Genomic DNA, 22,998 nt, shown 5'->3' on the forward strand with positions numbered 1-22,998 from the left:
GGAGAGATAACATGCAAACGTTGATCAAAATAACAATTATTCTTAAGTGATGCAGATGTTTAACAATAATTTAACTCTTGAGATTGTAAAATGGACACGTACGGGTCCTTTTGGTTATAATAGTTGATCATAATTGTTAATGATAAGTAGGCTTACAATTCAAATGTTCTCAACCACTTTCACCCTGGCAAGCCCCTATTTGTGGTTCTCATCATAAGCGGACATCTTCCAAACATTGCGATTTAAGAGAGTTAAAAAAAATAGCTAAAATCACAGATTCATCAGCTCACAATATGTTGCACGGTGACATGTTGTGGGTTTGTAGAACTGCTATTTTTTTAAAGTGAGCATACGCGGTTAAATTCATCTTTAATAATAGAACCACAGAAACATCACAGTAGCTGCTGATGTTGCTGCCGCATCTGCGTGCGTGCGTGCGTGCGTGTTGGTGTATTTGCATAGAGCCGACAGACAAGGACAGGTGAATGGACACACACACACACACACACACACACACACACAATCTCACAGCAGGACAGAAGGGTAACAGTGGTTCCAGAAATAGCTCTGCCCCCAGTTGAGACAGACAGACAGACAGTGCAGGAGAGTGGGAATGTTGGGTGTAGTCATTGTAGAATGTAGCTTCCGAGCCTCCACTCTCCCATGATTCTGGCTTGGCATTGTCTCCAGAGAACAGGTCAGTATGGGTCATGCATTTGAGCTAGTGTTCTGTGTGAGTGTTCATCAGCCATGATCAAGGACATGATTTTGTATTCTCCAGGTATAGGAGTTTGCTTTGACATGATTTTGTATTCTCCAGGTATAGGAGTTTGCTTTGACATGATTTTGTATTCTCCAGGTATAGGAGTTTGCTTTGACATTATTTTGTATTCTCCAGGTATAGGAGTTTGTTTCGATTTTTGTTGTATTTTGACATGGAATGAGGATATTACATACAACACACGTAAGCTTGTAGATCAGCTATTTTTCAAAACCTAATAATTGTGGCCTAATAACAAGCATGTCTGCTCACTTCACTGGTTCCAGCAGACAGTTTAAGGAGTTAAATTCAGATATTATTAATGTATTACTTCTGTTAGTTAACCCATTCTGCACGGGAACCCCGTTTGGTGTTTTAAGCATTATGTTATACCTTAGCTATTGAAAAATAGCAGATCTACAAGCTCGTAGCGCGTGCCGTGCTATGAGCTTGTATATGAAAAATCGTGAAAATGTGGCGCAAATCTTTGAATATATATTCTTTCAGAGCGAACGCTTTTAACTCAAATCGTTGCTTCTGCTCCCTAGAACAACATATTTTCAGATGGGGGTCGGCGGCCAAATACAGATAATTCTGTGGGTCCTTGACATGATAACGGTTGAGCACCACTGACATAGAAACATAGGTGTTTCAGTCTTAAACCCATTTTGGGCGGGAACCCCTTTTAGTGTAAGCATTATGTTATGCTTTAGCTATTGAAAAATAGCAGATCTACAAGCTCATAGCGCGCCACCGAGTGGCGCGCTACGAGCTTGTAGGTCTGCTATTTTTGAAAAACCGAAGAACGACTGACATAGAAACATAGCTTTTTCAGAAAACTGTCAGGATGTAGAAGACATTTATAGAATCTGATCTCAGGTCAAAATGGGTTAAAAAAATGGTTTAATATGCTGTGCTTTCTAACCACACATCTACCGTAACGGCTGCTTCATTGGAACAAATCTGCCTTACACTATATGCATTCATGTAGCATTTTACTTTGTGTCTGTCTCTATTCTACTGTCTACAAAAAAAACCAATATGAAATCAAATAACCTTAATTAAACTAAAAACAGTCCCACACAACAAAATATTCCGTAGATTAAATGAGTTGAGTTAGTTAGTCTTATTTCACCGATGTGATGTTTCACATCTGGCTTAATCTCTCTCTCTCTCTCTCTCTCTCTCGCGCGCGTTAATGTCACCATTGTCCCTCGCCCTCGCGTTGCTCACTGTTGGATGTTGGATTTCTAGGAATTGAAGCCTAAGCACTTGTTCTAAGTACTGTATCTCTGGACGGGTGTCAGTCATATATATTATAATTCAACTTTTATATTCCACTGGTGCCGAACCTGCTGATGCTGACTGTTGGTAACCAGACGAGTGGGCCCGTAAACATTGTGTGGTTATCTCAATGTTAAATTGGCTAGAACTATAATAATAAATAATTTTGGAAATTGATTGATGTATGTAAAGTATTAGGCCTATACATGATTTGAACATGCATATCAGAGCAAAATGCACTCTTCAACTTGTTGATTATTCCCTTAACCCATTCTGGGAGGGAACCCCTTCTGGTGTTTTAAGCATTATGTTATACTTTAGCTGTTGAAAAATAGCAGACATACAAGTTCATAGCGCGGCACCGAGTGGCACGCTATGAACTTGTATGTCTGCTATTTTTGAAAAATCGTGAAAATGTGCCGCAAATCTTTGAATATATATTCTTTCAGAGCGTTTTTAACTCTAATCTTTGCTTCTGGGGGCTCACTGGAACAACATATTTTCAGATGGGGGGTCGGTGGCCGATTACATATATTTGTGGGGCTCCTTGACATGAAAATGTTTGAGAACCACTGACATAGAAACATAGGGTTTTTTCAAAAAAACTGTCAGGATTTAGAAGGCATTTGTAGAATCGAGCTGAGGTCTAAATGGGTTAATGCCCTTAAAAATAATAATAAGTTCCCACACTATTTAGGTGCCCTAAAACTTGAATTATAATAGAATATAATACTGTAGCTGACTGACTCATCCTGGGTCCTGAGTGTCTATTTTGTCATCCATTAAACTGCTAGAGGGCTATAGGGCAGTGGTTCCCAAAGTGGGGTCCGGGGACCCCCAGGGGTCCTTGAGGGAGTTCCAGGGGGACCCCAGCTAAATTATAGTTAGGAACCAAATGGACCCTTATGGGTCTGTAACTCTGAGAGTGTACAAATGGAACTCCATTTGTACACTCCCCGAGTTAAATTAACATTGATCTTACAATATAAATCGAGGATCCCAGAGATATAAATGTCATTAAATGGGGGTCCGTAGACTAATGCATGTCAAACAATTCTTCTATTATGGGGGTCTCTGGCATAGCTTCCCCATGGGGGTCCGCGGGCTAATAAATGTCAATTTGGGGGTCCTTGACATGGAAAAGTTTGGGAACCACTGCTATGGGGAGTTGTGTTGTCCACACAGTGTGTCATTATAATGTTGTCTTTGCGATTCATAGACGAGGTGTGTGTTGTGTTGTGTGTTGCAGTGCTCCAGCTGAAGTGTGTGGTTGTGTGTGTTGTGTTGTGTGTTGCGTTGCAGTGCTCCAGCTGAAGTGTGTGGTTGTGTGTGTTGTGTTGTGTGTTGCGTTGCAGTGCTCCAGCTGAAGTGTGTGGTTGTGTGTGTTGTGTGTTGCAGTGCTCGAGCTGAAGTGTGTGGTTGTGTGTGTTGTGTTGTGTGTTGCAGTGCTCCAGCTGAAGTGTGTGGTTGTGTGTGTTGTGTTGTGTGTTGCAGTGCTCCAGCTGAAGTGTGTGGTTGTGTGTGTTGTGTTGTGTGTTGCAGTGCTCCAGCTGAAGTGTGTGGTTGTGTGTGTTGTGTTGTGTGTTGCAGTGCTCCAGCTGAAGTGTGTGGTTGTGTGTGTTGTGTTGTGTGTTGCGTTGCAGTGCTCCAGCTGAAGTGTGTGGTTGTGTGTGTTGTGTTGTGTGTTGCGTTGCAGTGCTCCAGCTGAAGTGTGTGGTTGTGTGTGTTGTGTTGTGTGTTGTGTGTTGCAGTGCTCCAGCTGAAGTGTGTGGTTGTGTGTGTTGTGTTGTGTGTTGCAGTGCTCCAGCTGAAGTGTGTGGTTGTGTGTGTTGTGTTGTGTGTTGCAGTGCTCCAGCTGAAGTGTGTGGTTGTGTGTGTTGTGTTGTGTGTTGCAGTGCTCCAGCTGAAGTGTGTGGTTGTGTGTGTTGTGTTGTGTGTTGCAGTGCTCCAGCTGAAGTGTGTGGTTGTGTGTTGTGTTGTGTTGTGTGTTGCAGTGCTCGAGTCATTGTCAGTCATTTCTTTGTATAGGCTATTTAAGTTATTTGCCATATCTACCCTGTGCAATCTTTGTTTACAAAGCCTAAAAGGCAAACGGAGATGTATATTTTTGATGTTCCAATGTACCCTTAATCGCAATTTCAGTTTTTTGATGGAAATTGATCGTCAACTGAAATGTCTTGATGGTGACAGCCATAATTCATAGATGAGGTGTGTTTGTTTTCGCTGCAGTACCATCTTAGAAGAGGAGAAGGCTCAGCAGCTGGAGAGGAGCAGGATGGAGATGAGGAGACAGGTGACGGTGTCCTGGGACTCTGGAGGCTCCGACGAGGCACCACCCAAAGTAAGACACACTGATTACACCACCCAAACTAAAAAAATCACACCCGTGTGAACTGAGTGGTGTAAGGTCTTATATAGCCTGATCAGCTGTGGTCTGACGTAATGAAATCACACCCGGGTGAACTGGGTGACCGTAGCAACCATGCTCATTTTTTGAGCACAGACAGACAGACACGTAAACTAACAAAGCCAGTCGTAGGAGTGGTTTACACCACTCAAAAATCACACCCGTGTATTATATAGCCTGATCAGCTGTGGTCTGACGTAATGAAATCACACCCGCGTGAACTGAGTGACCATAGCAACCAAACACGTGGACACGTGGACACGTAAACTAACAAAGCCAGTTGTTGGAGTGGTTTACACAACTCAAAAAATGTTACACAAAAAGCAGATTTGCTCAGACATCTATGACGTAAATTCTCCTTTCATTGGCAATGGCAAATGTGACACGAGTTAGGACAAAGAGCTGTATATAGGAGGGGCTAGCACCCCTCAAAAAATGAATCAAATCAAAGAACTTCAAGGATAAGGAGTATAAGGCACCGACGAAAATAGGGCCCTTAGTCTAGTGGGTTTAAGTGGTTTGAAAAAGCTGCAATCTACAAGCTCATAACACACTGTGTGTGTGTGTGTGTGTGTGTGTGTGTGTGTGTGTGTGTGTGTGTGTGTGTGTGTGTGTGTGTGTGTGTGTGTGTGTGTGTGTGTGTGTGTGTGTGTGTGTGTGTGTGTGTGTGTGTGTGTGTGTGTGTGTGTGTGTGTGTGTGTGTGTGTGTGTGTGTGTGTGTGTGTGTGTTTCGGTCGCTTGGACCTTCATCAGGACAGACAATCAATCATTGTCTGTCCTGATGAAGGTCTAAGCCATGGGCGTAGCTTGAACTTGACCCCAGGGGGGGGCGAATGTCTGGGGGGAATCCGCGCCGTTTTTATACAATGCCCTAACCCCTACAAATGTGTTATTTAGGACAGCAGAACACACGTCGACCAACATTTTGGCAAGTGTCCGACAGTGTGCTCTCTTCTTTGTCTTTCAAAGATACCCCTTTTCTTGATAATCATTCTTAAAAGCTTTATTGTCTCCACCAGGCCGAAGGCATGGGGAGAGAGTATGTTTTGCACTCCGTCCGTCCGTGTGTCCGTCCGTGTGTGTGTGTGTGTGTGTGTGTGTCCGTCTGTGAACAGCTAATCTCCGGCACCGTTAACCCGGTCGATGTAAAATTTTGCACACACACTCCCTTGAAGCCAATGATGAACCTCTGCCCCAGAATTTCCAGAACGGCCAGAGCGCCACCAGGAGGCCGCTTTGTGCAAAACAAGTTTTTGAACAGTACACCTACAGATTTTGTCCAAACATCACGCAAATTGGTACACAGTCTCTCTAGAGCCATTCAACCAAACGGGTCTTTCAGATTTCTCAGACTCCATCCTGATTGGCTAAGATTGGCTTCCAAAGTTTGCAGGAGGGCTCAGTTTCAAACAAAATGCTGCAAATCATGGACACATCGTGTGATTTCCGTGAAATTGTGCACACACATTCCCACTAGGCCGAGGAAGAAATGCCAAGTGAAACATTTCAACTCGGTCTCATGGTGGCGCTATAACTCGCCAAAAAGTGCTTTTACCTCTAACTGCACGGATCTGTGGATAACTTTGTATGCCAACTCCCTAGAGGCCAAGGAAAAACCTTTGCATGGAATTTTTCACATCTGCTCTTTATAGCGCCACCAGGAGGCCGACATATGTAAAACACATTTTCTAATATTACTCCTTCAGATTTGATCCAAATTTCACGCAAATCGGTACACATGCTCTCCATAGTCATGTGATCAAGACGCGTTTGTTTGATTTCTTATAATCCACCTTCATTGCCTACGATTGACTTCTAAACCTTTCAGGAGTAGCCCGCTTTGTACCCGTTTTTTACAAATTGCCACAATTACTCAACGCAGCGTCCGATTGCGGTGAAACTGTGCATGCATATTCCCACTAGGCTGAGGAAGAAATGCCACTTGACAGTTTTCAAATCAGCCTCATGGTGGCGCTACAACAGGCCAAGCCGCGTCACACACACACACACACACACACACACACACACACACACACACACAAACATCCTCCTGGTGGAGACCTGTGCCCAGAAGGGCACTTTTTCTAGTTATAAATGTGCATAAACCAAGAACCGTCCAAAAAAGAAGTTTCAAATGAAGTTACTATAATGTCGTATAGCATTTCACCTATTGTTTTATGTGGATTGGAACTGCTTGTTGCAGATAATTTAATGTGATTATGGTCTTTCAGAATACAGCAGGGGATTTACGCCAGCGTGCACGTAGACATACTGTACATACAGTACACTAAATTAAGTTGTTAGTGTATGAATTATGAACGTCTCTGTACATGCCTGTAGATGGTGTGTGTGTAGAGGGGAAATCCCACGCCATAGACAGAGAATGGCAGGCTTTATGGAAGACCTGTCAAAAAAACACCATAAAAAAAAAAAAAAAGAATGCTTCTAAATCATGACAGTTTTCTATGTTTCTATGACAGTGTTCCTCAAACTATTTCATGTGATTAAGGACCCCGGAAATTATATGTAATTGCCCACCGACCCCCTATCTGAAAATATGTTGTTCCAGGGACCCCCCAGAAGCAAAGATTTGAGTTAAAAACATTCGCTCTGAAAGAATATTTTCACAATTTTTCGAAAATAGTAGATCTACAAGCTCGGCACCGAGTGCCGCGCTATGAGCTTGTAGATCTGCTATTTTCCAATAGCTAATATAATGCTTAAACCACTAAAAGGGGTTCCTGTCCTTAACCCATTTTGACCTGAGATCAGATTCTAAAAATGTCTTCTACATCCTGACAGTTTTCTGAAAAAGCTATGTTTCTATGTCAGTCGTTCTTCGATTTTTCAAAAATAGCAGACCTACAAGCTTGTAGATCTGCTATTTTTCAATAGCTAAAGCATAACATAATGCTAACACCAAAAGGGTTCCCGCCCAAAATGGGTTAATGGGTCAGTGGTGACTGACAATATGAACCCTAAGCGTGCCTATTTAGCGTCCTTATTTTGGCGCATGTCATACTTAATACTTTCAGCGCCATTGCCGACAATTAAAGTCAATTGAAGCCTAATTTTTATACTGACGCTTAACGCCATTGCCGACGGCCTTCGGCAATTGCGCTTTTATGGCACGTTCGATTGCTCGAGCCAGAATGCTACTCACGTTAGCCGGTTAGCTAGCTGTGTTGTTAGCACAGCACTGGATCGCCCATCTTAGATCGTCGTCGCCATAAGAATCCATTCTATCAATTTCTTTCAATCGCCTGTATCTCCTATTCCTTGTCCCAGATGGCATTTTGGTCAAAACAGCGTTTCTTTGACGGCACAGATCTGACGATGTAGAGCTCTCCAGAGCTCCGGTCTGGCTTCAGATTGTAAACAAGGCCTGTCCGCTCTGTGTAGTTTCCATGGTTATGACTACTGCTCATGGACCGGAAATGGCGGCTTTTCAAAATAAGAGCTCAAATAAAAAAAATGCTGGCGTGAATTAGATCCTAATTTTTCAATAAATGATAGCGGCCTAAGTGTTAAGGTGATCTACAAGCTCACATTGTTAACTTTGAGGTTGTCACCGGCTAACGTTTGTCGACCAGGGTTCACACGATGACACATTGAAACTAGATAAAGTGCCCCTCGGGGCACAGGTCTCCACCAGGGCAGGTCAGGTTGTGCACCTCCTGGTGGTGCTATAATAGGCCAATGTGAAAAGGGTTCCATTTCTTCTGACGCCTTGGATGCCAATTGGATGATTTGAGGCATTTTGTTCCAAAAATGTGTTTTTCAAAAATCCACCTGTTGGTGGCGCTATAACAGGCCAATTGTGAAAAGGGTGGGATATATTCCTCAGCCTAGTAGGAACGTCTGTGAAAGATTTCACGTAAATTGCACGCCGCGTTCACGATTTGAGGCTTTTTGTTCAAAACGGGCCAATCCTGCAAATTCTGAAAGCCGATGTTAGACAATCAGGATGGAATATGAAATATCGGACAGATCCGTCTTGAGCACATGACTATAGAGATACTGTGTAACGATTTGCGGGAGTTTTGGACAAAATATGGAGGAGTAATATTAAAAAATGTGTTTTACAAAAGTCGGCCTCCTGGTGGCGCAATAACAGGCCGTTCTGGAAAATGTGGGGCAGAGGTTCATCGTTGGCATCCAGGGAGTGCGTGTGCAAAGTTTGGCATCGACCGAAGCAACGGTACAGTTTTTATGTTACAAATACAATACTGTACACATACATAGAATGCAGTGAAAGTCACGTACAGTACAGTACAGTGTGGTACAGTGTCTTGCCATGACGTCACTGAGCGCCACATGCCCGTCAAGATGCCTTGGGAAAATTGAATAATGGAACAGCGGTGTTTATTTCTGTGCTGCGTCTCACAGTTTCCATAAAACTTCCAACTTTGAACCGACCCGACTCTGAAACCCTGCAATTAGAACTGGATGGATGGATGGATGGATGTGTCGGAGAGATTTTGCTCCCGACAAAGAAGAGTTCGCCCTCCTTTGCCCACCCACCCTGCCCCACCCTAGCACCTCCTCCTCCTCCTCCTCCTCCTCCTCCCTCTCACCCCCTTTCCTCTTTCACCCCCCTCCTCCTCCTCCGCCCCGACCTTCACAGCTTGTTGCCCCAGCTGCTTTGAGTGAGTGCGGCGGTGTACTGCATAGCCCTCCCTATGGCTCTTACTTACCCCCAAACATGTGTCGACTGCTTCTGTGGCCAACAGCCACCGCCGTATATTATCTGCCGAGGCCAAGGTGCTGATGCTTTATTTTTTTTACAAATGGAGCTGTTTTCTAACTCAATGCTTCCCAGACAGTGGGTCGGGACCCATTTCTGGGTCATAGACCGATTTGTATGGGTCACGACTCAAATCTCATTTTCTTTACCTACATTTAATACAATAATATATACATCAGTGGTCCTTGAGGGGGTTCCAGGTGGTCCCCAGCTAAATGATGGAGAGTTGGTAACCAAATGGACCCTTATTAGATCTTTAACCCATTTAGGCCTGACCTCAAAATTTAAAAAAAAATCTTCTAAATCCTCCAGTTTTCTATAATAAATATTTTCACGATTTTTCAAAAATAGCAGGCCTACAAGCTCGTAGCGCGCCACTCGGTGGCACGCTATGAGCTTGTAGATCTGCTATTTTTCAATAGCTAAATTATAACATACTGTTTAAAACACCAAAAGGGGTTCCCGCCCAAAATGGGTTAACTCTTGAGAGTGTAAAATGAAACCAAATTAACCCATACGGGTCCATTTGGTTTAATTTTACGCTCTCAAGAGTTGCATTATTGTTAAACATCTGCAATACTTAAATGTACAAGAAGTCTACGGTCTAGAGAATGTAGAATAATTGTTATTTTTTCATCAATGCCTGTTGCCGCTCCTAAAGGTACCACATCAATACATGGAATTGTGGACCAAATCCTATCCAACGACAACAAAATATACTCTTTAGTCTTTGGTCTGCGAGGCTATAGATCTCATCAAAATGGTGGTCCGTGTGGCTCAGATGCCGAACCCCTGATAATATTATACATGATAAATTATATCATTATTATGGCTTTGATGTGGATTTATTATAGCGTCTCTTCTCCGAGGCTGTCGCTCTAGTCTGCGCTGTTCCTTTTCCCTCACTCTGGCATGCTGTTATAGCCCTCCTGTCTTGCTGCTCTGCTTCTCCTTTCACTCCCCTGTCTCTTCCTTCCTTCCCCCTGTCTGTCTGTCTGTCTGTCTGTCTGTCTGCCCGTCTGTCTGTCTGTCTGTGTGTGTGTGTGTGTGTGTGTGTGTGTGTGTGTGCAGCCCAGCCGCCATCCCACCCTGCAGCCGAGCCTCAGTCTGAACTGCCTGTCTGCTCCGGGCCTTCATCATCACCAACACCTTCATCCTCAGCATGATCACCACCACCATCGCCACCAATTAAACCAACGCTTTGCCTCCCAGCTCTCCCTCTGCCTCGGACAGCCTCCTCCTGCTCCTCCTCCTCCTACTAGATCTCCCTCCTCTTCCTCTGACTCCCGCCCCCCTCCTCCTCCTCACCCACCCGCTTGGCACAGTCTTCCCCGCTACGATCGCCAGGCGTCCCATCTGCGTTCGGAGCCCCGCGCTGCCGCCGCCGCCTTCCACCCTGACCCCCGCCCCGTTACTGACGACTCCCCCGAACTCTCAGGCCACTATTCCTACCCTCGCCCTCTGCCCCAGAGCCAGTCAAACTCCCACCCCCAGACCCTCCGGTATACCTCCTCTCTCCCCCGCCAGCTCAGCCAGTACTGTAACCATAGCCCTCCTCCTCGGCACCATCCCCAGAAGCATCCACATCTCCATGCCCAGAAACAGCCACATCTCCAGGCCCAGACCGAGCCCGCGTTTCCCTCCCCGCCGCCCCTTTCCAATCCCAGCCTCCTCCTCGGCTGCAGCTGCCCACACGCCACCACGTGTCAGCCGCGCTCTCAAGCCACCGCGCTCTCTCTCCCCCGGCCCTGGCACCCTGCGGTGCAGCCGGGTGGGGACCGGGAGACCCCAGGGTTCCGCGCCATCGGGGACCCCTCCCTTTCCCAGAGCGACAGAGCCCTCTTTCTCCCTCATCATACCTACTCCTCCCTCCTCACGACCTCTCCTCCTCCTCCTCCTCCGACCGAACCGACAGCCTCCAGACCCGCTCCGACTGCCGAGACGAGCCCCCCGCTCCACCCTCGCTGCCCCGCCGGTACCCGTCCAGACAAACCCGCCTTTGTTCCTCACAGTTCCTATGAGGCAGGTGATTTTAGAGTTAGTGTTTACCACCTAAACAAAACATCGAGAAACAGAAATGCCACCCCTGAGGCGTCTGGAACTTATAGGAGGCCTGGGCCATTTGCATAGTTGTTGCTATGGTTCCAGCCTGGCTCGCCGCCAGAGCACCACTTCAACCAGCAGTTGAATATCGCCACTGTCGGGCACGCAAACCTCGCATCTCCGTAGTTTGTGTTTTACGTTTTTCTAGTTTTGTTTTGCATACGTAAATCATTGCCCTATTTTAGACTTTGTCGCGTGACAGCGTCGCGCAAAAGTATCCGTATCCGCTGATCCGTAGATCAGCTAGTTTCACTCTTTTTGTAAACGTCACACTCGTGTGAAGTGAGGGGCGCCTCACTCCTTTAAACAAACATCGTACTAGTTTTTTACGTCATAATTGACCATAGACTTGGCTGCCATATGACATAATTTACAAGGGCCCGACGTTGGAGCACTAGCTAGCGCCCCTCAAAAACATTTTTTGAGGGAGACACCATGCAGGTTGAATGTGGTTAGTTATATCTGTGGGTTTTATAAATATTTAACCAATGAAAAATATTAACAAACGCTTGTGACTAAATATAGACTATCAAACAACATCTTCAAATGCTGCAGAGGCTGTAATTACGCGCCCTAAAGCCCAAACCACACCAATGGGTCAAGACGCAACAAAACATTTTTTTGCGGTTGTTGCAGTGGTGTGATATGTCGTGTAGGGTTTGGGTTGTCATTTCCGTTCGTAAAAATATATTTTTCCGCTAAGCAGCTAAGCTAGATAGGTTTCGTACTAATTGGATGTACGATGCAATTATTTAACGGAGGTGGTGGGCCGGGGGACGGGACGTCCGCTTTCTGCGGCTCTTCAGTGTTTCCGATGTAGAAACTGTTAGGCAGAAGCAGTGTTGATTTCGTCGACTGAAACTAAGACGAAAATTGTTCGTCGACTACCTTTTTCCACTGACGAAAACTAAATGGAAACGAAGCTATGATGACTAAAACTAAGACTAAATATACTGACAATTTTGTCAACAAATGAAAACTAGACTAAAATGTTAGGAAGGGACTATAGTGGACAAGAGATCCAGTATAAGTAATTTTACAATTAGTTGCATGCTGAAAATAGACTATCTACAAGCCTTGTAGATCGTCTATTTTCAGCAAGTGAAAAAAAAAACAGTCATTACGACGGAATCAAGGCCGTTTTAGTCGAACAAAATACATTTTGTTCGACTAAATCAACTGTAGATTTAGTCGACTAAAATCTTATATTTAGTCGACCAAAACTAGACCAACACTAAAACATTCCAGGTGACTAAAATGTGACTGAAATGAAAACCATTCAAGAGACTCATGTGACTAAAACTAAAATCAAAATTTGCTGCCAAAAACAACACTGGGCAGAAGCATTTGAGAATGATTGTGTGAGCCAACAGGCTGTCTCTTGACTCCGAGGAGAGACTAGTGTGACTAAATAATAACTACATTCCCCAGAATTGGCAGAATAGTTTCCAAGTAACTTTTGGAACACAGATAATTGTTCCTGTAAGTCATGCTTTTGGACATAACAAGGTTTCCGCGGCCGCCCGATAGCGACGATATTATTGACTGAAGATGGAGGTATTAACATCCAAGCAATCATTTACCAGTAAGAAATGTTTTGCTTGTCAAAACTTAAGATTCCTGGCCTGGTAGATGTTGAATAGCTTGACGCGTTACAAAACAGTTCCAGACACCTCAGTATGGTCCCCTTTTTCCACCAAAACAACTTTGGTTCTAGAACTGGTTCCGTTCTTTAGTTTTTTAACCTGTTCTGGACTGGAACCCCTTTTGGTGTTTTAAACATTATGTTATAATTTAGCTATTGAAAAATAGCAGACCTACAAGCTCATAGCGCGCCACCGAGTGGCGCGCTTACGAGCTTGTAGGTCTGCTATTTTTGAAAAGTCGTGTCGCAAATTTGGAATATATATTTTTTTATATTTTAACTCAAATCTTTGCTTCTGGGGGGGGGTCCCTGGAACAACATATTTTTAGATGGGGTTCAGCGGCCAATTACATAAAAATGTTGGGTTCCTTGACATGAAATATTGAGCACCACTGATATAGAAACATACATAGGAAACATCGGGATTTAGAAGACATTTTTTTTAATTTCGACGTCTGTCACTGAAAAGTGACACGCCCACTGTGGTTCCCACTTCAGCACGTTTTATTTTTATTTTTTTGTACGAGTTCCGAACCAACGTTTGGTTAAAAATTAGGTGTGAAAAAAAAAAAGAACGAAACCGTAGTGCGTGTTTTTTAAGTTTTTCTAGTTTTGTTTTGAATACGTGAATCATTGCCCTATTTTAGACTTTGTCGCGTGACAGTGTCGCGCAAAAGTATCCGTATCAGCTAGTTTCACTCTTTTTGTAAACAGCACACTCGTGTGAAGTGAGGGGCGCCTCACTCCTTGAAACAAACATCGTACTCTAAACAAGCACTAAAAGTCCCTAGACTTGCCTGGGATCTTGTTGACGTTTTTTTTTAACCGTTTCCGAACCCAATCCGAAGGAATACTACGTCCTCAATGATATCAGGCGAAATGTTTTTTTTTTTTTTTTTACTGAGCACGTTTAAAAAAAAAAATTGTACGAGTTCCGAACCAACGTTTGGTTCAAAATTAGTTGTGAAAAAAAAGAAGAATGAAACCGGTTGAACCCTGGTGCAAAAGGGGCCTCCGGTAATTTAGGCGTGAACTCAACCAAATCTAACTATCATCATTTTTTGTTGTACATTGTTTTGTTCCAATACAGCACGAACCAACACCACTGACTAGTGTAAATGTTATACTTAGCGAGTGTGACTGCAATGTCTTTGCTGCACCCCGCGCGTTGGGCACAATTGGCAAGCTCAAATGACCTCACCCTTCATAATTGCACAGGTGTGTGTGTGCCATGCCATGTAGATGTCCTCACAGTTGCGTGCGTGCGTGCGTGCGTGCGTGCGTGCGTGCGTGCGTGCGTGCGTGTGTGTGTGTGTGTGTGTCCCGCTGCAGATTCCTGCACTAAATCCCAATTCCACTGCGCTTATAGTCTGACCTGTCTAGCTCTCATGGAATTTTCGAAGTGTAATTATATTATTACAGATGTTCGAGAAATGACGTCGACGCGCTATTTTTATGCTAGGCCGAAACCCAAAAGCAGAACTGATGTTGCTGTGAACGAATTCAACAGCAATGACTTATTTTCCCAGTGCGTCGCTACGCTATAGCCTGCAGTGCAAAGGAAGGGATACTTCACCAGGATAGATAGCATTAGCTTAGCTTTGACACTGGTTGTCTCCACCAGGCCGAAGGCATGGGGAGAGAGTATGTTTTGCACTCCGTCCGTGTGTGTGTCCGTCCGTCCGTGTGTGTGTCCGTCCTTCCGTCCGTCCGTTACCAGCTAATCTCCGGCACCGTTAACCCGGTCGATGCCAAACTTTGCACACACACTCCCTGGATGGCAACGATGAACCTCTGCCCCGCATTTTCCAGAACGGCCTGTTATAGCGCCACCATGAGGCAGCTTTTCACATTTTTACCTAGAACTGCACCGATCTGCGTGAAACGTTGCATGCACACTCCCTAGTGGCCAAGGACAAACCTTTGACCTGCAATTTCCGCATCTGCCTTTTATAGCGCCACCAGGAGGCTGACTTTTGTAAAACACCTTTTTTGATATTACTCCTCCAGATTCTGTCCACAAATCTCACAAATCGTTACACAGTATCTCTATGGTCATGTGCTCAAGTCGGATCTGTCCAATATTTCATATTCCATCCTAATTGGCTATAATTGGCTTTCACAGTTTGCAAGATTGCCCCGTTTTGAACAAAAGCCTCAAATCATGAACGCAGCATACAATTTACGTGAAATCTTTCACACATTTTCTTACTAGGCTGAGGAATATATCCCACCCTTTTCACATTGGCCTGTTATAGCGCCACCAACAGGTTGATTTTTGCAAAACACATTTTTGGAACAAAATGCCTCAAATCATCTAATTGCCATCAAAGGCTCCTAAACATTACTCCTAAACATTTTGCCAAACATCACACACACTCCTATCCTCCTGGTGGAGACCTGTGCCCGGAAGGGCACTTTTTCTAGTTGGAATCTGTGTTGTTTTTGGCAGCAAATTTTCTATTTTAGTTTAGTCGTAGTCTTTGGAATGAAACTTAATTTAGTTTTAGTGACATTTTAGTCACATGGATTGTTTTAGTGTTAGTCTAGTTTTAGTCGACTAGGTGTCATGCGATTTTAGCCGACTAAATATACAGTTGATTTGGTCAACTAATATGTATTTTGGCGGGCCTTGATGCCGTCGTAATGACTGCTTTTACACTTGCTGAAAATAGCCGATCTACAAGATCGGCTATTTTCAGCATGCAACCAAGTATAAAATGAAATCTCTTGTCCACTAGTGGCTTCCTAACATTTTAGTGTAGTTTTTATTTGTTGACGAAATTGTTAATATATTTAGTCTTGGTTTTAGTCATCATAGCTTAGTTTTCATTTAGTTTCCATTTAGTTTTAGCCAGTGAAAAAAAAATATTTTTTCGTCTTAGTTTTAGTCGACTGGTTGGAATCTTAGAGTATATATGAATAGAGACGGCACCCGAGTTCTCCTTCCATCCACTTGCATTAAGTTGCTCAGAAGCGCATGAGGCGATTTCACTCCTCCTTCCGGTTAGGAACAGAGTGCATTCTGGGATTGATTGGGCCAAAGACATGATGGCACTGCCATTGCACTGAAACCGCGCTCACGTGTCATCGTGAACGTGCGCAATGATAGTCAACGGACCAGCGCGTTCATGTTCTTGGCCCAGCGCTGCAATACCAAATTCGGCCACTATGTCCATTGCGCCTCAGGGTTTCCTCCGGGTGCCGTCTCTATTCATATATACTCTAAGGTTGGAATGCATTGTGGTGAAGCATTGTTGATGCATCCTGTGCTGTATTCTGTCACCTTGAATGACTGCTGGACGGAGGCGTTGAAGAAATGCATGGAGGAGAGTATCGGAGAGGCTTAGTGGGTATACTATTACTAGCGTCCAGGGATGAGGCTTGTTTGTAGGCTGTGTTCACACTGGGGGCGGCGGTGGCTCAGGGGTAGAGTTTCCGGATGGTAACCGCAAGGTCGCCAGTTCGGACCCGGGCTCCCCAGAGTTAGTGTCAAAGTGTCCTTGAGCAAGACACTGAACCCCTAATTGCTCCTGATGTGCTGGTTGGAACCTTGCATGGTTTCCGCCGCCATCAGTGTATGAATGTGTGTTTGAATGGGTGAATGTAATGCACAATCTATGTAAAGCGCCTTGGATAAAGGCGCTATATAAATGCACCATTTACCATTTTTTTTACTACTGGCAGCCCACATCCCGATTGGAATTACATTGGTTTTTCCAAGTCTTAGCAAAAACAAAGAAATACCGGGAACAGATTTGAACCACATTCAGATGGTTTGAAATTAAATTCAACTCTGATTTCTAGAGATTATTCTGGACACTCATAACGTGTCACATCATGATGCGTTGTGAGCTTGTAGATCTTTATTTTTTCCAGACACCATCGTACAACTGAGTGATAGGTGGACATTACTCATGCGTATGTCGTAGGGCATTAAGCAACTAGTCGACTCGTTTACTAGTAGACTAGTAAATCCACTAGTCGACCTTGTTGGTACTAGTTGATAAGAAAAACAAAAAAAAATCTTTTTTTTTTGTCCCGATTTTGTAGGCCTCAAGATCAGGTAGATTATAGTCACCAATGTACACAGTTTTTAAATGTACCGTTTTAAATGTTTTTTTTTTTTTTTTTTTTTACATAATAGGTAGTTAAACAACTAGTCGACTAGTAAACTAGGCAACTAGTCAACTAGTAAAAATGACTGGAAGTGAATGCCCTATTTCGTTAGGTTAGCACCACCACCGCAGATAGATGTCATCGACCATGTCTGAATACACACATCTAATAATCTGATCACTTGCAAACAACAGTGTGGACAGTCGCTCCTCCTAAAGATCCAAACAACAGTGTGGACAGTCGCTCCTCCTAAAGATCCAAACAACAGTGTGGACAGTCGCTCCTCCTAAAGATCCAAACAACAGTGTGGACAGTCACTCCTCCTAAAGATCCAAACAACAGTGTGGACAGTCGCTCCTCCTAAAGATCCAAACAACAGTGTGGACAGTCACTCCTCCTAAAGATCCAAACAACAGTGTGGACAGTCACTCCTCCTAAAGATCAAACAACAGTGTGGACAGTCGCTCCTCCTAAAGATCCAAACAACAGTGTGGACAGTCGCTCCTCCTAAAGATCCAAACAACAGTGTGGACAGTCACTCCTCCTAAAGATCCAAACAACAGTGTGGACAGTCACTCCTCCTAAAGATCAAACAACAGTGTGGACAGTCACTCCTCCTAAAGATCAAACAACAGTGTGGACAGTCGCTCCTCCTAAAGATCCAAACAACAGTGTGGACAGTCGCTCCTCCTAAAGATCCAAACAACAGTGTGGACAGTCGCTCCTCCTAAAGATCCAAACAACAGTGTGGACAGTCACTCCTCCTAAAGATCCAAACAACAGTGTGGACAGTCGCTCCTCCTAAAGATCCAAACAACAGTGTGGACAGTCACTCCTCCTAAAGATCCAAACAACAGTGTGGACAGTCACTCCTCCTAAAGATCCAAACAACAGTGTGGACAGTCACTCCTCCTAAAGATCAAACAACAGTGTGGACAGTCACTCCTCCTAAAGATCAAACAACAGTGTGGACAGTCGCTCCTCCTAAAGATCCAAACAACAGTGTGGACAGTCGCTCCTCCTAAAGATCCAAACAACAGTGTGGACAGTCGCTCCTCCTAAAGATCCAAACAACAGTGTGGACAGTCACTCCTCCTAAAGATCCAAACAACAGTGTGGACAGTCGCTCCTCCTAAAGATCCAAACAACAGTGTGGACAGTCGCTCCTCCTAAAGATCAAACAACAGTGTGGACAGTCGCTCCTCCTAAAGATCCAAACAACAGTGTGGACAGTCACTCCTCCTAAAGATCAAACAACAGTGTGGACAGTCGCTCCTCCTAAAGATCCCATTTTGAGAAACAAACCTGATTTCGTCTCAGTGTCTCATCTGCTATTTCCAGAGCGCAACACCCGAACGCAACCGAACATAAAATGACTTGTCCTTTAGTTCTATTGGATCTCTACTCCACAAGTCATTTTAGGCCAGGTTTTTATTTGTTGACAAAATTGTCAATATATTTTTTGTCATAGTCTTAGTCATCATAGCTTAGTTTGTATTTAGTTTTTGTCAGTGAAAAAAGGTAGTCGAAAGGTAGCCCCCCCCCCCCCCCCCCCCCCCCCCCCCTCTCTCTCTCTCTCTCTCTCTCTCTCTCTCTCTCTCTCTCTCTCTCTCTCTCATTAGCAGGCCACAGTGCAGCACTATCTCTCTCTCTCTGTGTTTCTGGCACAACAGCGCAACTTTTGCCCCTACTGTCTGGTACTCATAGTCACATAGTCACACAGTCACATAGGTAGGTTAACACAGACATTGCTGTTCCTTGGAGTGGTTGAACCACTCAAAAAACAAACAAACAAAGCCAGCATTAATGCTGGCTTTGCAGGCCCGCTGCCGCCTTGACCCGGCTGGTATGTGCTGGACAGTAAACATGCTGGTTTTAGCAGGTGACCACCTCGTTCTGAAACAGCTGTAACTTCACCCTTCACCTCCCCCGACCCTGAGTCAACGCCACCTCGAGACGTTTTATATGCATGGTTGAGAAAGTGTCAACATTATCAAGCAAGTGCACTGAAAGGGTTTGTGTAGGATTGAGTTTCTGGCGCAGTGTGTGAGTCATAATCTGCCAACATCAAAACTATGACGTATACAGTGTAAACATGTTGATGGCAAATTAAGTGACTAATCTTATTTAATTGACTTATTTATGAATCGATTAACAACGTAAGCCTTATATCGTACTTTGGTATGCAACGTAAAACATGTAGTTTTTTATTATTGATGATTTACTTGTCATTAATATATTTTAAATTGATTTGTTTGATTAAAGCTGCTATAAGCAATAATATGTCAAAATGTTAATTCTTTTTTTTTTTTTTTTTTTTTTTTTCAGTCAGCCAGCAATGGGTAAAACGCTCCCCCCAAAAAATGTAGTCTCTGTGACACATCTAGGGGCCGCAATCTGCTCTGTCATTGGTCGATTTGCCTGTCTACTTCCTGACTTTCCGACCAATGGCAAAGCTTCTAGGAACATCTTTGAATGCAGATTGTGGCCCCTAGAGGTCTCACAGAGACTACATTTTTTGGGAGCGAGCATTTTACTTATTGCTGGCTGTCTGAATACCCCCCCAAAAACAAGTCATTAAAAATGTTGACATATTATTGCTTATAGCAGCTTTAACTGTTACACCCGTAAATGTACAGTCGAACCTCATTCATGTAGCATAATAACATACCATGGGAAATTGAAAGGAGATACTATACCTACTGTATTTAAATAAAATAATATAGAGTTGAGTATAGACAAATAGAGGAATAAATCTCCCTGTTAAAGAAAGTGTCCCGTGGACAAGACCAGTGCTCCAGGGTCATGGAGCACTGACCATGCACTCTGACCCACCTGCTTAACCGGCATAACTGTGTTTGTGTGTGCGTGTGTGCGTGCATGCACTTAATTCCGTTCGAGACTGATTGTTTGGGGTCTACAGGGTGTAAGGTTGTAAATCCAAGCAGACAAAATGTCGTGTTGGAACGGAATCAAATGTCTAAAATAAAGTCCGTTTTGGACAGACGAGGGAGGATCAGTCACCCAATTAGCGCAGTGTTGCTGCCAATACAAACACATGTGGCTGTTATAAGAGAACCACTTTCAACTTGGCATCCCTATTATTCTGGTCATGTCATTATAATAGGCTTAAGTGTTTTTTTTTTTTAAAACATATTTATTTAACCCATTTTGACCTGAGATCAGATTCTAAAAATGTCTTCTACATCCTGACAGTTTTCTGAAAAAGCTATGTTTCTATGTCAGTCGTTCTTCGATTTTTCAAAAATAGCCTGCAAAAGAAAATATTTGAGTTAAAAACGTTCGCTCTGAAAGACTATATATTCAAAGATTTGCGCCACATTTTCACGATTTTTAAAAAATAGCAGACCTACAAGCTCGTAGCGCGCCACTCGGTGGCGCGCTATGAGCTTGTAGATCTGCTATTTTTCAACCGCTAAAGCATAACATAATGCTAACACCAAAAGGGGTTGAACTACAGAAACAAGAAGCCTACAAGCTCGCAATGCGTGGTGCTGTGTGCTACGGTACGTTGATCGCCATGTTCTCGCTATTTTGGTATGATGACATGAGAATACATGAGAGATTAAGTGGTTTATTACACAGCTGTGGCTGTGCATTCCTGACATTCCTAATGCAGCTGAGTTATGGCTTACTGAGTGTCTCAGAGGGATGCAAGGTTTAAAGAAAAACAAAACGACGAAAACATTGCAATTACTCTGTGTGTGTGTGTGTGTGTGTGTGTGTGTGTGTGTGTGTGTGTGTGTGTGTGTGTGTGTGTGTGTGTGTGGTGGATTTCGGCCTCTGTAGAGAACTAAAACAGGACACTGTTCCCCAGTAGATGTTGTTTTTAAGGCTGTTTGCAAGGATTTCTGCTATTCAATCGTAAATCCTGTTGGTAGACGGGGAGAGTGTGTGCGTGCGTGCCTGTCTTCACCAGTAGATGGGGCTACAAATCCACATGAAAGGTGGAACGTGGGGATGTTGCAAGTGGGCCCCCAAATAATTGTCAAGAACGAGGATTTTCAATGATAAAGAAAAAATGGCATTAATATAAATAAACGGTGTTCCATTGATCCGAGCCGGAACACAATCGCCTGTTTAACATGCTCTGAAAATGCACGTGGCCCACCCACACGACCACACGACTCCCCAAAAAAATATTTTTTGAACCGTGGGGATCCCCCAAAAGAATCCTAACTGGGGACCCTCCATCCTGACAAGCACGTGGGATGTAGAAGTTGAGGCATTCAATTTTGTTTGACTAGTCGGTTCCACAGATATATTTTTGCGAAAATAGCCGATGTACAAGCTCACAACGCCTCGCATTGCATTATAGTGTCGTTTGTTGGTTACTTTTGATGTAGTAATGGTCTTTCTTTTCTTCTTAAAAAGGTCTTAAAAGTCCTTAAAATTGTCACTTCACTGTCATCTGGGGACCCCCCCAAACTCCCAAACGTTTTCATGTCAAGGACCCCCAAATTGACACTAATTCGTCCCCATAAGAGTATATTTGTACGGCTCTAGCAGTGATGCTCAACCCGTTTAATTTCAACGACCCCCCCACTTTGACATGCATTAGTCTACAGACCCCTCTTTTAATGGCATTTATATCTCTTGAGACCCCCCATTTATATCGTAACATCAATGTTAATTTAACTCAGAGTGTAATTAACATTTGTTTGGTTCCATTTGTACACTCTCTTGAGTTACAGACCCATAAGGGCCCATTTGGTTCCAAACTATCCATTTAGCTGCATGGGGACCCCCCCTAGAACCCCCTCAAGGACCCCTGGGGGTCCCCCCGGACCCCCACTTTGAGAAGCACTGGGTCTAGGGGTCATATTGTCCCTCTCAGTCCTTCTCCCCGTGCGATGCGGGGACAACTGGCTGTTTGTTTAGGATCTCTGGCATTTCTCTCATAAACCACGTCGTAGACGACGGGGATTTACTCCCTTAATCGTTTAACCCATTTAGATCCGAGGTCGATATCTACACATGTCTTCTGAATCCTGACAGTTTTCTGAAAAACCCTATGTTTCTATGTCATTCTCAAACATTTTCAAGTCAAGGACCCCCAAAATTATATGTAATTGGCCGCCGACCCCCATCTGAAAATATGTTGTTTCAGGGACCCCCCAGAAGCAAAGATTTGAGTTAAAAAAAACGTTTGAAAGACTATATATTCAAAGATTTGAGGCACATTTTCACCATTTTTCGAAAATAGCAGACCTACAAGCTCGTAGCGCGGCACTCGGTGCCGCGCTACGAGCTTGTAGATCTGCTATTTTCCAATAGCTAAAGTATAACATAACACTTAGAACACCAAAATGGGGTTCCCGACCAAAACGGGTTAATGTTGGGCTGTCACTGCGTCACGTGGGTGAAAACACATTCCTCGTGGATTCCTCATAAGTTGGCAATAAAAACGCTCCTGGCTGTGATGATGGCAGCCGTCAGTGATTCCAGGCTGCCATGCGATCTGACAATAAAGCTTTTGGGGGGAAAATGGGGGGGGGGTTTAAGTGGTGTGCGTAACTATTACTATAATACACTCAGAACATAGCCTATAGCTAGTAGTTTATAATAAGCACAACTATAGAGATGGATGATTGTGCTGTAAACGCTCTGACGCTCCCAAGCCTTGAAGGGGATATTTTTAGGATATTTGATATTGTCGCTTTTTATATGTATGTATGTATATATATATATGTCTCTGTTGGGAGGAAACCACCTAACTCCATTTTTGGATCAATGCTGTTGAACACCCGATGGATGGATGGATTTTTTATCTTGTTTAAAAAATATCTGCCTCCTATGAGACACAAATCAAGTAGATTTATTTGTTATTTTTTGTATTTTATCATGAACATTAGCGAGTATTAGAGATCCCGATACTGTATCGTCATCGGAAAAGTATCGGATCGGCCCTT

General features: G+C 43.8%; 1 protein-coding gene across 8 annotated transcripts in view; it reads left to right on the forward strand.

Moving 5' to 3' along the window:
* Positions 1–22,998, forward strand: part of LOC306924190 (focal adhesion kinase 1-like) — a 108,051-nt gene that overhangs the window by 45,173 nt on the left and 39,880 nt on the right. For 5 of the 8 annotated variants that reach the window (XM_079502593.1, XM_079502595.1, XM_079502594.1 and 2 more), the window contains 2 exons: positions 4,274–4,385; positions 10,270–11,220. In XM_079502593.1, the coding sequence (XP_079358719.1) occupies positions 4,274–4,385; positions 10,270–11,220 (1,063 nt within the window). The remainder of the gene's footprint in view (positions 1–4,273; positions 4,386–10,269; positions 11,221–22,998) is intronic. The other 3 variants (XM_079502598.1, XM_079502600.1, XM_079502599.1) reach the window with 1 other exon arrangement.

This window comes from Electrona antarctica (genome assembly GCF_951216825.1).
Source record: "Electrona antarctica genome assembly, chromosome: 6".
In the NCBI taxonomy this organism is placed as follows: Eukaryota; Metazoa; Chordata; class Actinopteri; order Myctophiformes; family Myctophidae; genus Electrona; species Electrona antarctica.